Source organism: Herpailurus yagouaroundi, unplaced genomic scaffold, assembly GCF_014898765.1.
Source record: "Herpailurus yagouaroundi ecotype Mexico unplaced genomic scaffold, PumYag 188, whole genome shotgun sequence".
Classification (NCBI taxonomy): domain Eukaryota; kingdom Metazoa; phylum Chordata; class Mammalia; order Carnivora; family Felidae; genus Herpailurus; species Herpailurus yagouaroundi.
This window is the reverse complement of record NW_024412419.1, coordinates 20,686,917-20,700,493: the sequence shown is the minus strand read 5'-3', so window position 1 is coordinate 20,700,493 and position 13,577 is coordinate 20,686,917. Positions and strand designations below refer to the sequence as shown.

The following is a 13,577-nucleotide window of genomic DNA, read 5'->3' as shown; positions in this document are numbered from 1 at the left end:
CTCGAACTCACGGACTGCGAGATCGTGACCTGAGCTGAAGTCGGACACTTAACCGACTGAGCCACCCAGGCGCCCCTATGCTTGGTTGGATTTAAACACAAGCTTTTGGGCAAGGTGACTTGATAGGTACCTTTGTCTTCTGTGCTTTTTCTTACATGTTACCATGGCATTGAAAGTTGGAAACCTGGATGGCTCACTAGATACAGATATCAATATTCTAAAGAAAGGTCTTACATAGTATGTTTGGTCAGCTGTTAACGTGGTTTATCTTCATTTCGAAATCAGCGGCAATGTAAACCAAAATTTCAGTAGTAAAACTTCTTCTAGTTTCATTAAATACTCTTCTGTGTATTTTTCACATGGTATCTCAAAATATTACTATTTGGGGCTGAAATTTCTTCATATTTTTTAATTCTAGCATGGTGTTTTTCTGAGACAGATAATACAATACAGATGAGATTATATTTCATTCAAACATAAAGGAAAAGAAAGTTGGAATTTTATCTTTCTCTTATTTTTTAAAGTTTATGTATATATTTTGAGAGAGAGAGACAGCATGAGCAAGGGAGGGGCAGAGTGGGAGGGAGAGAGAGGATCCCAAGCAGGCTCCATGCTGTCAGCACGGAGCCCAACTTGGGGCTGGAACTCACAAACTGTGAGATCATGACCTGAGCCAAAATCAAGAGTCAGACGCTCACCTGATTGAGCCACCCAGGAGCCCGAGGAATTTTATGTCTTTTTTAATGACGATGATACCAGGTAAAGAATATACATTGCCGTCTTTATTAGTACTGGAGAAAGTGGCTGAAAATAGAAAATACATGATATAACTGCAGATTGTAGATGACTCTGGAGTCTTTCAGTTTCTGTGGTTAAGTCAGCTATATTTACATAGAACTGGAATGTGGCACATAGTAAATGCCAAAACTTTGCCAAATATCATTTGTTGCTGGAGTACTAAAATAACTGCAATTCCCTGTTGTTACTGCTAGTGAAAAAGTGCAAATTTTAGTATGATGTGAAATGTGGAAGGGATCCAGGTAATGGCAGGTTTTTCATTTGTTTTTAGGTGGCTTTCAGATTTCTTAGAGGAACACAAATGATCATTATTTACACGGCACAAAAGTACACATGCTCAGGCCAATGTGACTTGTCACTGTATTCAGAATGCCAGATCATTGCACATCAGATATGGATTGATGAGATACCAGCCCATGCTAGGTCACTAATTACCATATTTGTGTTATGCAGATAGGTCTAAAATATGGTTTCCTTATCTTCATGTTCAAAATTATAGTTTCTTTACCATCTGTAGTTCTGTTTCATTATTTTTATTGTACTATAATTATCTTCTCTTGAAAATGAGATGTTTAACATAAGTAAAACATTTCAGGTATTGAAGTCTATCTCCACTTCTTAATTTTAATCATTCAGAGTGGAAACCACATTTATGTGGTCTGTCACTCTTGTTTTAAACAGAGCTCACTGGTTATAATTTACATATTTTTCATAACTTGGAGATGTCGTCGTCTGATGCATTTGGGGCTAATTGTGAGGCTCTGGGTTGTTTATCCCTTCTGATGTTTTCAGACAACTTTGCTTTCTCAAGTTCTTGAGCTTTTTGTTGTTGTTGTTGTTGGTGGTGGTGGTGGTGTGTGTGTGTGTGTCCCTTTTATCACTGGTAAACATGATAGGATTATCAGAGTACCAGTCTCTAGAAATCTTTCTTTGCTTCCGATTTACTTAAAAAAAATTTTTTTTAATGTTTATTTATTTTTGGGAGAGACAGAGTGTGAGTAGGGAAGAGGCAGAGAAAGAGGGAGACACAGAATCCCAAGCCAGCTCCAGGCTCTGAGCTGGCAGCACAGAGCCCAATGTCGGGCTCAAACTCACAAACTGTGAGATCATGACCTGAGCTGAAGTTGGAAGCTTAACCAACTGAGCCACCCAGGTGCCCTGCTTCTGATTTACTTTTAATATGGAGAAAACATAAGCAAACTTCTGAGCATTCTATTTAAGGTATGAATGTAAGTGATGACTCCTGTATTATGAGAGAAGTACTGGAGCTTTTGTAGTGTGATTGGCAGTTTGTCTGCTGTGAGAATCCTTTTCTCCTTGGTTTTCCAAGTCTCAGCTATGTCCTGCTTTGTTGAGAAGGCTGAATAACAGCTTAGGTAAAAGTGAGCTGTAACACTATATTGTAATATCCAATGATATTTGACTATTCACTTTCCTTCTGTTTGTTCCGTTGACCTTTGTTCTCAGTTTCTCCATCTTCCTCCCATTAACTGCACTTTCTGTTTGTTACCTCTGTTAATGTTCCTTTTATTTATTTATTTTAAATGTTTATTATTTATTTTGAGAGAGAGAGCACATAGGAGTGCACGTAAGAGGTGGGGGGGGCAGAGAGAGAATCCCAAGCAGGCTCTGCACTGTCCACGCAGAGCCCTACGTGTGGCTTGATCTCACAAACCTTGAGATCATTACCTGAGCCAAAATCCCAGAGTTGGACGTTTAACCGACTGAGCCACCCAGGTGCCAAATGTTAATGTTCTTTTTAAATTCAGTTTTCTAGGGGCGCCTGGGTGGCTCAGTCGGTTAGGCGCCCGACTTCGGCTCAGGTCATGATCTCACGGTCCATGAGTTCGAGCCCCGTGTCGGGCTCTGTGCTGACAGCTCGGAGCCTGGAACCTGCTTCAGATTCTGTGTCTCCCTCTTTCTCTGACCCTCCCCCACTCATGCTCTGTCTCTCTCTGTCTCAAAAAAATAAAACATTATGGGGCGCGTGGGTGGCGCAGTCGGTTAAGCGTCCGACTTCAGCCAGGTCACGATCTCACGGTCCGTGAGTTCGAGCCCCGCGTCGGGCTCTGGGCTGGTGGCTTGGAGCCTGGAGCCTGTTTCCGATTCTGTGTCTCCCTCTCTCTCTGTCCCTCCCCCGTTCATGCTCTGTCTCTCTCTGTCCCAAAAATAAATAAAAACGTTGAAAAAAAAATAAATAAAAAATAAAAAAATAAAACATTAAAAAAAATGAAATAAATTCAGTTTTCTAATTTATGGAATACACCTTAGTGTTTCTACTTTTCTTCCTTTTATTTTGATCTTTCTGCTTTTTCCCTTTTGTTTTAGATTTTTTTTTCCTATAATTTTCTCTCCCCCCTTTTTTGTTTGATATATTTTTTGTTTTTTTTATTTTAGTTTCAAGATAGAATTTAGAACAACTTAAACAATACTTGTACTTTTAGCTTGAAATATTTCTTGATTGGTTTTTTCAGATCTCTCTTAAGAGAGTTTCTGTCTCCAGGTAATGTTCATTTATAGAAATAGTTCACTGTTATGGCCATTAGGGACTATATCCTAGATTCACAGTTAACTGGGATCACATTCTAAATACCAGTGATTTATAATCAGAATACAGACTTTAATTATAAGCCTGATCAAAACTTAGTAATGTCAGAAACCCTAAAAATAACTCGGAGAACAAAACTTACAGACTGTAAAGCCTATTATTTATGAAATCATACTTGTCATTTAATTTATGGGATTTATTTACTTTGTCTAATTCTGCTGTTTGTTTTCTAGGAAATTTAGTCTCTTATTCAGACCTCATCTGTCTTGCATTAAAAGATAGGAGCAGATAATTTGGGGCTCCTGGGTGGCTCAGTCAGTGGAAGGTCCGACCCAGGATATTAGCTCAGGTCATGATCTCACGGTTTGTGAGCCTGTGTTGAGCTCTGTGCTGATGGTGCGGAACCTGCTTGGATTGTCTCTTTCCCTCTCTCTCTGCTCCTCCCCCACTCATACTTTCTCTCTCTCTCTCAAAATAAATAAACATTAAAAAAAAGATAGGAGCAGATGATTCATGTAATTTATATTTAAATTCTTTAAAAACCTGCCACTCCCATTTTGAATGACAGCCTAACAGAATGTATCAGGGAGGCTGTGAAAATATCCACATCCATTGACTCAGTCTGTTTCTTGAGTTTACCCTGAGTAATTAGTCAAGAGTGTGCCCTAAGTTTTATGTATATTTGTTATGACATTTTTTTATAATATGTGAAAGCTTGAAACAGTTTTAGTGTCCAAAGCACAGAACCCAGTTACAGTCTGGGATACTTGCATGATTGAATATAATGTCCTCAAATATGTGTTTCAGATCAAAATGCATAAATGTAATATAGTTTTAGGCAAAAATTTATTACGCACATAGAAAAAGAAATAATATGCCAAAATGATAACAAGCATTTTTTCTGTGTTACAGCATAAAAATGCTTTTGTAGTAAGAATAATTTATATTACTTTTGGTTTTGTGTGTTTCTGATATATTGCACTTTGAGTAGTCAGAGAAAAGATGGCCTGAGTGCTGATTATGCCCAGAACTGACAGTTCTCACCAACATTTCAATTGCTTGCTTCCTTCATGTTTTACTAACAGCCTGTAGAGGGGCCATCCTTTGCAGTTCTAATGAAACAGATTCACTTGTTTAAAATTTAGCTTCCTCTGCAATAGTCTTTTAACTGCCTGTCACTGCATAGTTATCCTGGCTGGTTTCTATTAGCCATCCTTTCTCATCATTAGATGGAAATGACAGTTTAATTTGAATGAATGATGCCCACATTTGCATTTCTCATATAACCAAAATGTTCTAGAACTGGAAGCAAGTAAGAGATAAGTCCTAAATCAATGTTTTGTCAAAAGGGAGGCCTAGAGGGGTGCCTGGGTGGCTCAGTTGGTTGAGCGTCCAACTTTGGCTCAGGTCATAATCTCGCGGCTCTGTGAGAGTTCGAGCCCCGCGTTGGGCTCTGTGCCGACAGCTCAGAGCCTGGAGCCTGCTTCTGCTTCTGTGTCTCCCTCTCTCTCTACCCCTAACCCACTTGCATTCTGTCTCTGTCTCTCTCAAAAAATAAATAAACATTAAAAAAAAAATTTTTTTTTTTTTTAAAGGGAGGCCTAGAGACTTGTCTGAGGTAGTTCCTGGCTGAGTCAGCACTAGAGGTCCAAGGCATTCAGACTCCATCCTCTAGCCTCACTCTGACTTGATGAATGCTGTAGGACTGTTCATGAGTTTGGGAATAAAATATTCATTTGGATTTGGTTACATACAGGTATTTATAAATATACAGATGTGTATACATGTTTTTGTGGGTTAGATTACTCAATTGGTAGAAAGATGACAGGCGGTGAGAATCATTTGCCAGGGAAAGCTAACATATGAAAGAAAATGGCATTCTGTTTATAGACTTGACTCTTTATTGTAAACAACCCTATCACCTTGCAGAAGTGTATGATTGGTTATATGGGGAGAAAAAGAGTGGATAGATGCAATGAGTAAAACCAGGGTTGTTATCACCAGAATAAAAGGTTGAAACAGATGTGATGATGGTAGAATAGTGGAATTATTTTGCCATTACACAAAAGACAGACTTTTTTAAAAATTAATTAATTTATTTTTCAGAGAGCGTGCACGTGTGAGAGAGAGCATGGAAGGGGCAAAGAGAGAGGGAGAGTGAGAGAATCCTAAGCAGGTCCTGCGCGATCAGTCCGGAGCCTGATGTGTGGGGTTCAGACTCACCAACTGTGAGATCATGACCTGAGCTGAAATCAGGAGTCAGCTATTTAACAGACTGAGCCACTCAGGCAGCCCCAGAATATTTTTTAAAGTGTGTATACATATACATTTAGGGACTTGATTGTGGGTTTTTCACAAGGGAGAAAGCCTACATTTTAATCTGGAAACATCTAATGGGGAATTAGCATAGCTTTTTTCAGAGGTATATAAATAGAAAAAGAATTACTGGGGAAATTAACCAGTGTTCTGGGAAGTAATTTAGTCCCTTAATGCCGAAGGGTTGAGGGCTTTAATTAGAGGACTAGTTTAATTTTTTATTAAATTTTATTGTCTCTTCTTTTTTTTAATGTTTATTTATTTATTTTGAGAGAGAGGGAGAGAGGGGCAGAGAGAGGGAATCCCAAACAGGCTCTGTGCTTATAGCACAGAGCCCAGTGTGGGACTTGATGTCACCAATGATGAGATCGTGATCTGAGCCAAAATCGAAATCAGACCCTTAACTGACTAAGCCACCCAGGCGCCCCACTCTTACTTACTACTTTGGTGAGATCTTTGTATTTGTATATAGTAAATCACAGTGACTTCGCTCATTGTTATGCTTCATTTAAGATTAAAAAAAATTTGCGGTACTTTTTTACTGTTTTTCTTACAGATCAAAGAAGCCTAATCTTTAAAAAAAAAACTTTGTAAACCAATAACTCAAGCAATAATAAATTAACTTCACTGTGCCTTCAATTTGGGGGTCTGGCAGTATTTCTCTTATTAAATCAAACAAAGAAACATGTTCTGGTTCTCTTATAATTGTAACATGGCCCTATTAAGTGATAATTTCTTTTTTAGTGAATTTAAAAAAAATTACTCTGAATATATTATAGGATATAGTAACTAAGTGTAATAGAAAATAATACTTTTTTGAGAGTAAGGTTGGTCATTTTATTGTCAGTTATTTCCTTTGTTACTCTGAATGAGTTAGGTATAGATGTGTCAGTGCGAGTATATACACAGATGTTTTTGTAACTGTGAAGCTGTAGATACGTGTATTTATGTGCTGGGCGGCTAAAGTTTCTGGTCTTGGATATTTCCACCATTTAGTTAGCGGGTAGAACTTGATAACTTGCTAATTTATCAGTTATTGAATACCTTGAGTGGCAACAGAAAACTTAACCAACAGTGGCTTGAACACCTGGGGATGTATTTTTCTCATGTAAAATTAAGTCCAAAGGCAGGTAGGTCAAAGTTGGTACCATGAGTTAAGGATGTCATCAGAGACTCAGGTCCCATCCTCTCGTCCTGCTCTGCCATATGGCTTTCCTCCTTGCGTTCATAACATGACCGCTGCATGCCAGGCCGCACGTTCTCATTCGAAGCAGAGAGAAGAAAGAAGTGCCTCTCTCAGGAAAGCAGAAGCCTTCCCAGAAATCCACTTTAGAGTTACCTTGTACAAGAGAGACTGGGAAGTCGTTTTTCAAGTGGAGCACATTGCCATTCTCATCACCGTCAGGGTTCAGTTGGGGAGCAAGCAGGGGAAGGTAGATACTGAGTAGTAGGCATGTTGCCGCATCCCATATCGACCATTTGTTTTCGTTCAGATTTAATGAATGATTATTTTCCTCATAAGACTAGCACCCAGCTATTTAAAAATGAAGTTAGGGGTGCCTGGGTGGCTCAGTTGGTTGGGCGTCTGACTTCAGCTCAGGTCATGATCTTGCGGTCCATGAGTTTGAGCCCGGCGACGGGCTCTGTGCTGACAGCTCAGAACCTGGAGCCTGCTTCGGATTCTGTGTCTCCCTCTGTCTCTGCCCCTCCCCTGCTTGTGCTCTGTCTCTCTCTCGCGCTCTCTCTCTCTCTCAAAAATAAATAAACATGAAAAAAAAAATCTTTAAAAAAAATAAATACATAATAAATAAATAAAAATGAAGTTATTATGGTCTCCCCTCCTTCAAAGGGCATCAGTTTTTCACATAATTGGCAACATCTTCAAAGCTCTGTATCTGCAGTCCTGAGCTGTGGCCCAGTACTCCGGTTCTAACTACCTGCAGGATGGTTCTGCCTGGACATTTGCTGATTGGTTCAAATACACTTATGTGCAAAGATAAATATTTGTATCTTCAGGGTTTTTTTTTGTTTTGTTTTGTTTTTTAGTCAGGGTTGTCATTTTCCCAAACTGGAAACTTAGAATAATAACCCTAACTTCTTAAATTCCTTTATTCCCTAATCCAGTTTGCCATCAGCAGGGGTTTCCTGCATTGAAATGTCTTGGAGGTGACCCCCCCCCACCCTGACCTTACTGTCACTACTGAAGTTCACACACTCGCTACCTCATTTGTGCCTCCTCCACAAGGTTTTGTAGCTGATTTCCCCAGTCCTGTTCTTCCTTTTTTATCCATTCTGCTGGTCACTAACAGTCTCATTTTACAGAAACTTAGCTTTCTAAATATCTTTTCCCTTCGTAAGAGTTTTTAAACCAAATTCAAAGTGATTTCCTCTTTCAAAGTTTTCTTTCATGCCAGATATGTTTCTTATTCTGTCTTTATTTCCCTTTATTTCTCAATCTAAATTGTCTCTCACTGAAGAATGTAGTACACTGTTTCAGTACACTGTTTCCTGCTTTACCTCCCCCCCCCCCCCCCAAAAAAAAAAAAGATAACAAATTCCTGCCATAGACACTTGCCTCCTCTTCTCTGGTTGTGTCCCCCAGCCCCCACCTCCAACCTCTTTTGACCTCATCATTCTATACCTTTCAAGGCCTAGCTTCTAATTCCTTTCTTTTAGAACTTCCCTGACAGTTACTGCCTATGTGTTTTGTAACTATTCTAAACTACATTTTGAAGAAGTGTGGTGTGATGGAGTCAGGGAAGTATAACTTTAAAGTGTAACTTTAAATCTTGACTTAGCTACTTACCAACTTCTTAACCCTAAGCAACTTAACCTTTCTAAGCTAGTTTCCTTATCTATAAAATTTAAATAATTCTGTGTACACACATACACCTTTTTGTGAGAGTAAAATGAGGTATTGTTTAGTAATGTATAAGGCACTTAGTATTAGGGATTGTTGCTTGAAAACAAAAACCCAGGATAATAGTGTCTTAAACAAAGCTGAAGTTTATTTTTTTCTTACATAAAAGAAGTCCAGGGTTAGGTAGTCCAAGGCTGATGTGGTATTTCATCTGGGACCCAGGCTTTCTCTACCTTTGTTTTCTGCCATTTGAGTGCATGACTTCTGTAACAAAATCACAATTACCACATAGTCCAAGGTGGCTGTTGGAGCTCCAGCCATCATAACTACACTTCAGATAGCAAAAGGAGGAAGAGGATAAGGAAAGAAGGGCCTGATTTCCAGCTTAGTCAGCTTTCTTTAACCAACCTTCCTGGAAGTCCCTCATAACCCTTCTGCTTATAGTCTCATTGGCTACCACTTAGTCACATGACCATGACTTGCTACAAGGAGGCTATTAAGTTTTCATCTCTTAGTGGGGTGCATTGCTGTACAAAATAAAATTAGTGTTCTATTACTAATAGAAACGAGGATAATTAATTTTGGGTGGCTACAGGCAGCCTCAGCCATGGTTACAACCTGTTGTGGTACTTGACAAATAGGCTTAACAGGCATCTTTATGTCTCTGTTCTTTCTGTTCCACTTAGTGTCAATTTAACACTTAATTCTTCTTTGCTTCATATGTATCTTTTTTTTTTTTCAGCTACACTGAAAGTTTCTTGGGGGATAAAGACCCCCATCATACTTCTTTGTTGTGTTTCATAACACCTAGCAGAATGCTTGGCACTTGGACCACATAGAAGGAACTTAATATTTGTTTGTTAATTAATTGATTTTATCTTCCACTAGGATTGTAGTTCTTTTAGCCTCTCATTGAATCTCCCCACCCGCCATGGGTATTTAATACTTTTTCTCCAGCTACAAACTAACAGCTATTTAGAGAGCATATATTGTAGATTTTCATTCCTTTGATACTTTTTCTTGTTTTTTAATGTTAATGTTTTTTAAAAGTTACTCTGTGGAGTTGATAACTTAACATTTTATCTTTCTTTAGTTAGTATATTTCAAATGTATTTTTTTTTTCTACACCTAGTGCTTCAGGATAAATGCCTCGAATTAAACCTAAAGAATAATGCATATATAACATATATCAATTACATATATATCTGTTCTATACTTATTAATTATGTATAGAATCTGACTTTTTAAAATGCCACACTTGGCAGGGCCTCAGGAAACGATTTTTCTGTGCATGTTTAACTCACCCATTTGTTTATAAGGAAGCTCAATACTTTGAAAAAAAGCTCAGGTCACATTTCTCTGACACATTGATTTTGAGCTGCTGGTGATTTTTCTTTTTCTCCCCGACTATGGATGAGAAGAGAGGAAGAACTAACTGGAGAGAGAAGACTCTCTCTAAGAAGATAAAGAAATAGTATTACTAGAAATTTCTTTCCCATCTGCTTGAGTCAGACTTTATGGTAAAAATAAGATCTTATAGTATCAAAGTATCTTGGGGTAGAAGAATTTATAGGAGTTCTTTTTATTCTACTTTGGAACTCACTGAATGGAATATTTTAAACATGTTTTATGCTTCCTTCAAATTTATTCCTTCACAGGAATACATTACATTAGTAGCATATGAATATATAAATATAATACAGTTTCATACCCCCAAATCAATATGCTAATATATTCATAAACCCAAGCATGTATATGTCTTATATAAACACATACATAAATGCTAAGAGATAAAGGTATGTTGCTACAAATTCTTCTTGGAACAAAGTTTGTTATAAATAAAATAAAAAGTAAATATCATTCAGTTATGTACACTCAAAAAGAGGAGGTAGGTAGACATCCATGAATGGTTATTGGGTTTAATATTTAGGTAGATATTAAGTGGGTGGGAGAGAGGGCTGGGCAGTAAAGGAACTATACAATGTTAATAAGAAGGAGAACACATATTAACTAAAAATCATAATAGCTTTATGGTACTTTTTAATGGTACTTTTTGACCAGTATACAAATAACATAGAGTCATTTATAAAAAGTTTATATTTCTTTCTAGTTTGACTTTATTTGGTTTTGTTCTCATAGATGTTTTCTCCCAGATGTCAGATTCCAATGGCTTAATGATATTTAGCAAGTTTGACCAGTTTCTGAAGGAAGTTCTGAAGCTCCCAACAGCTGTCTTTGAAGGGCCATCTTTTGGTTACACAGAGCACTCAGTCCGCACCTGTTTTCCACAGCAGGTAAGGACAGTTTTGTAGAATCTAGGACTAGAAGAGCACTCATCCATCCCTCTGCCCTTTATTAGATTTCACCAGATTGCTTCTAGTCTAGGGACATAAAGCCTTGGGTAGAGGAGGGAAAAGAGCTTTAAGTGGGAGGGGTGTGAAAAAGAGAAAGAGGGCAGACAAAAAATTCACCTACGAATTCTGGTTTGGGGGAGAGGGGAGTCTTTTCTGGAAAATGGTAACATATGTAAAATTTTAAATTACCGACATTTTAAAGAAAAATGTTGAAGATGAAGTGTTTATATTATTGCTACTGGACATATATTACTTGCCTGAATGAGTTCTTTCAACTGTGAAATAGAAGAATTTTGGCGTAAAACTCTATACAATACTGGGCCATTGTTTTCTCAGCACCAAAGACAAGGAATGCTACACAGCTCTCAGCTGCCAGCTCAAAATCTCTCGAGGGTACACTCTTGTTTTCATGTGAAGAAACGATAGACTGGGTTTCCTCTTTATTTGTGAGTGTCCTTGTGTGATCCTGCCCTAGAGATTGTATGTGTGAATTCCAGATCTTAACTGTGTCTCAGGGGTCTCAGAGCAGAGTGGATGCTGGCAGTAGCTCCATTTGTGCAGGTAGACATGAGATAAAAGGAGCTTCATGCTAAGCTTAGAAAGTTCTGGAAAGGGGGGAATTACTGAAAAATCTGTTTTAAAACTAATGAGTAAAAGATTAATGGAAGTAGGATATTGACATAGTCTGAAAGTATCTCCTCATAAGATATTTTTTATTTAAAAATTTTATTTATTTGAGAGAGAGAGTGTGCATGCATGTGTGCTCAAGCAGGAGAGGGGCAGAGAGAAGGATCCCAAGCAGGCTCTGTGCTGTCAGTGCAGAACCCGACGTGGGGCTCAATCCCATGAACTGCAAGATCATGGCCTGAGCCGAAATTAAGGATTGGATGCTCAACTGACTGAGCCCCACCATAAGACGTTTATTAATTATGAAAGGAAATGTAGTAACATTACAAAGTTACTATGTTACAATAGAGAAACCTGTCAGATTGACATTAACCGAGTGATCAAAGTCCCTATCACCAGCGAAGGGACAGACTGATATCCTTGCCTCCTGAGCGGATGCACCAAGATGTACCCAGTATCACTGTTGTGGTACTTGGGCCAGAAAAGCACAGCCTGAGTCTCCTCTTCCTTTTTTTTTTTCCCCATTTTTTATGTTTGGTTTTATTTTTTAGTTTTACTGAGATGTAATTCACATATAACATTGTAAAAGCTTAAGGTGTACAACATAATGATTTGAGATTTGTATATCTTGCAAAACATTTATCACAATAAGTTCATTAACATCTGGCCTGAGTCTCATCTTGAGGAACCATCTGACAAATCCAGCTGACGATAGTTCTACAAAATAACTGGCCTATACACTTTAAGAATGTCCATGTCATGAAAGACAAAAAAAAAAAAAAAAAACCCTAAAAAACAAAAACCTGTTCCAGGTTACAGGAACCTAAAGAGAGAAGAAAAACCCAATGCAGTTTATGATCCAGGGTTTCCTTTTTGTTATAAAGGACATTGTTGGGACAATTGAAAAAATCTGAATACGTTTTGTAGACTAGATAGTAGTATTTTGTTATTAAATGCTAATTTCCTTACTTTGATATTTGTATTAAGTTATGTGAGAAAATAACCTTGTTTTTAAGAAATATAGGTATTTAATTTAAGGGTAAAGGGGCATCTCTTCTGCAGTGTTAACATTTGAGAAATCTTGGTAAATGGGGAATTTTTTTGTAATCTTATGATCTTTCTAGAAGTCTGAAATTATTTAAAAATAAAAAGTTAACACATAAAAACAACAAATCTAAAAGTTTGAGAACCGAAAGAACATCGTAAACCAGATCCTCCTGATCTGTGATACTTTGATTCAGAAAAGAAGCAAAAACAAACACACACATAACCTTTTTTTTTCTTTTACATTTAAAGTTAAGAATTCATATTTATTTGAACTCAGACTTTCAAACACTATTTTGTAATTTGTTTAGAGATTACTCATTAGCTTTAGCACCAAAAGTGGCACCCATAATACTGGTGAGTTATTTTTAGTAAGTTCTGAGGAGATGTTCTTCCAAATTTGTACATACTTTGGCGTATTGTTTTTGTGGAAATTTGCCTCTACGCATACTTTATCTCTTTCTCAGTATAAATGACAATATCAGCTTTTAGCACAGTAAAGATAGCTCTGTGCTTCATTTTATTCTAGTATAGTTTGCATTTTCCCCATAAATATGCATTTCTAAATGAAATGAGGCTTTCCATACATATGCTGGTACGGGAATGTCCTTCAGGTATTAAAATGCCCTGAAGCGATGTGAGGATGAGTGTGATAAACTACAAACATTTTTCCATTGATTTTAATTTATTTTTTAAGTAGGCTTCACGTCCATTGTGGAGCCCACTGTGGGGCTTGAACTCACAGCTGTGAGAACTGAGTTGAGATCAAGAGCCAGATGTTCAACTGACTGAGCTGCACAGGGGCCCCAGACAGTTTTCACTTAGAATTCCTCTCGGTGCTACTGCTTTAGTAGTACCATTACATTAAACGGTTGCCCCCACAATACTCTGGGGTAATCATATCTGATGTACGTGTGGCTTTTCACACAAGATACTTCCTGGAGGTCAGGCTAAAACTTGATCAAGTCCTGGAATGCTACTGTTAAGTAAAGTGTGTCAGAATGAATGGGGAAGGGAATTTATACAAAGA

The 13,577-nt window shown here is 37.8% G+C and overlaps 1 protein-coding gene across 16 annotated transcripts in view; it reads left to right on the top strand.

The window, feature by feature from the left end:
* DTNB (dystrobrevin beta) overlaps window positions 1-13,577 on the top strand; it is a 215,950-nt gene that overhangs the window by 32,370 nt on the left and 170,003 nt on the right. For all 16 annotated transcript variants that reach the window (XR_005797200.1, XR_005797199.1, XR_005797198.1 and 13 more), the window contains exon 5: window positions 10,662-10,816. Coding sequence is in view for 13 of the 16 variants with exons in the window: in XM_040496241.1 (XP_040352175.1) it covers window positions 10,662-10,816 (155 nt within the window). In the remaining 3 variants the exon portion in view is untranslated. The remainder of the gene's footprint in view (window positions 1-10,661; window positions 10,817-13,577) is intronic.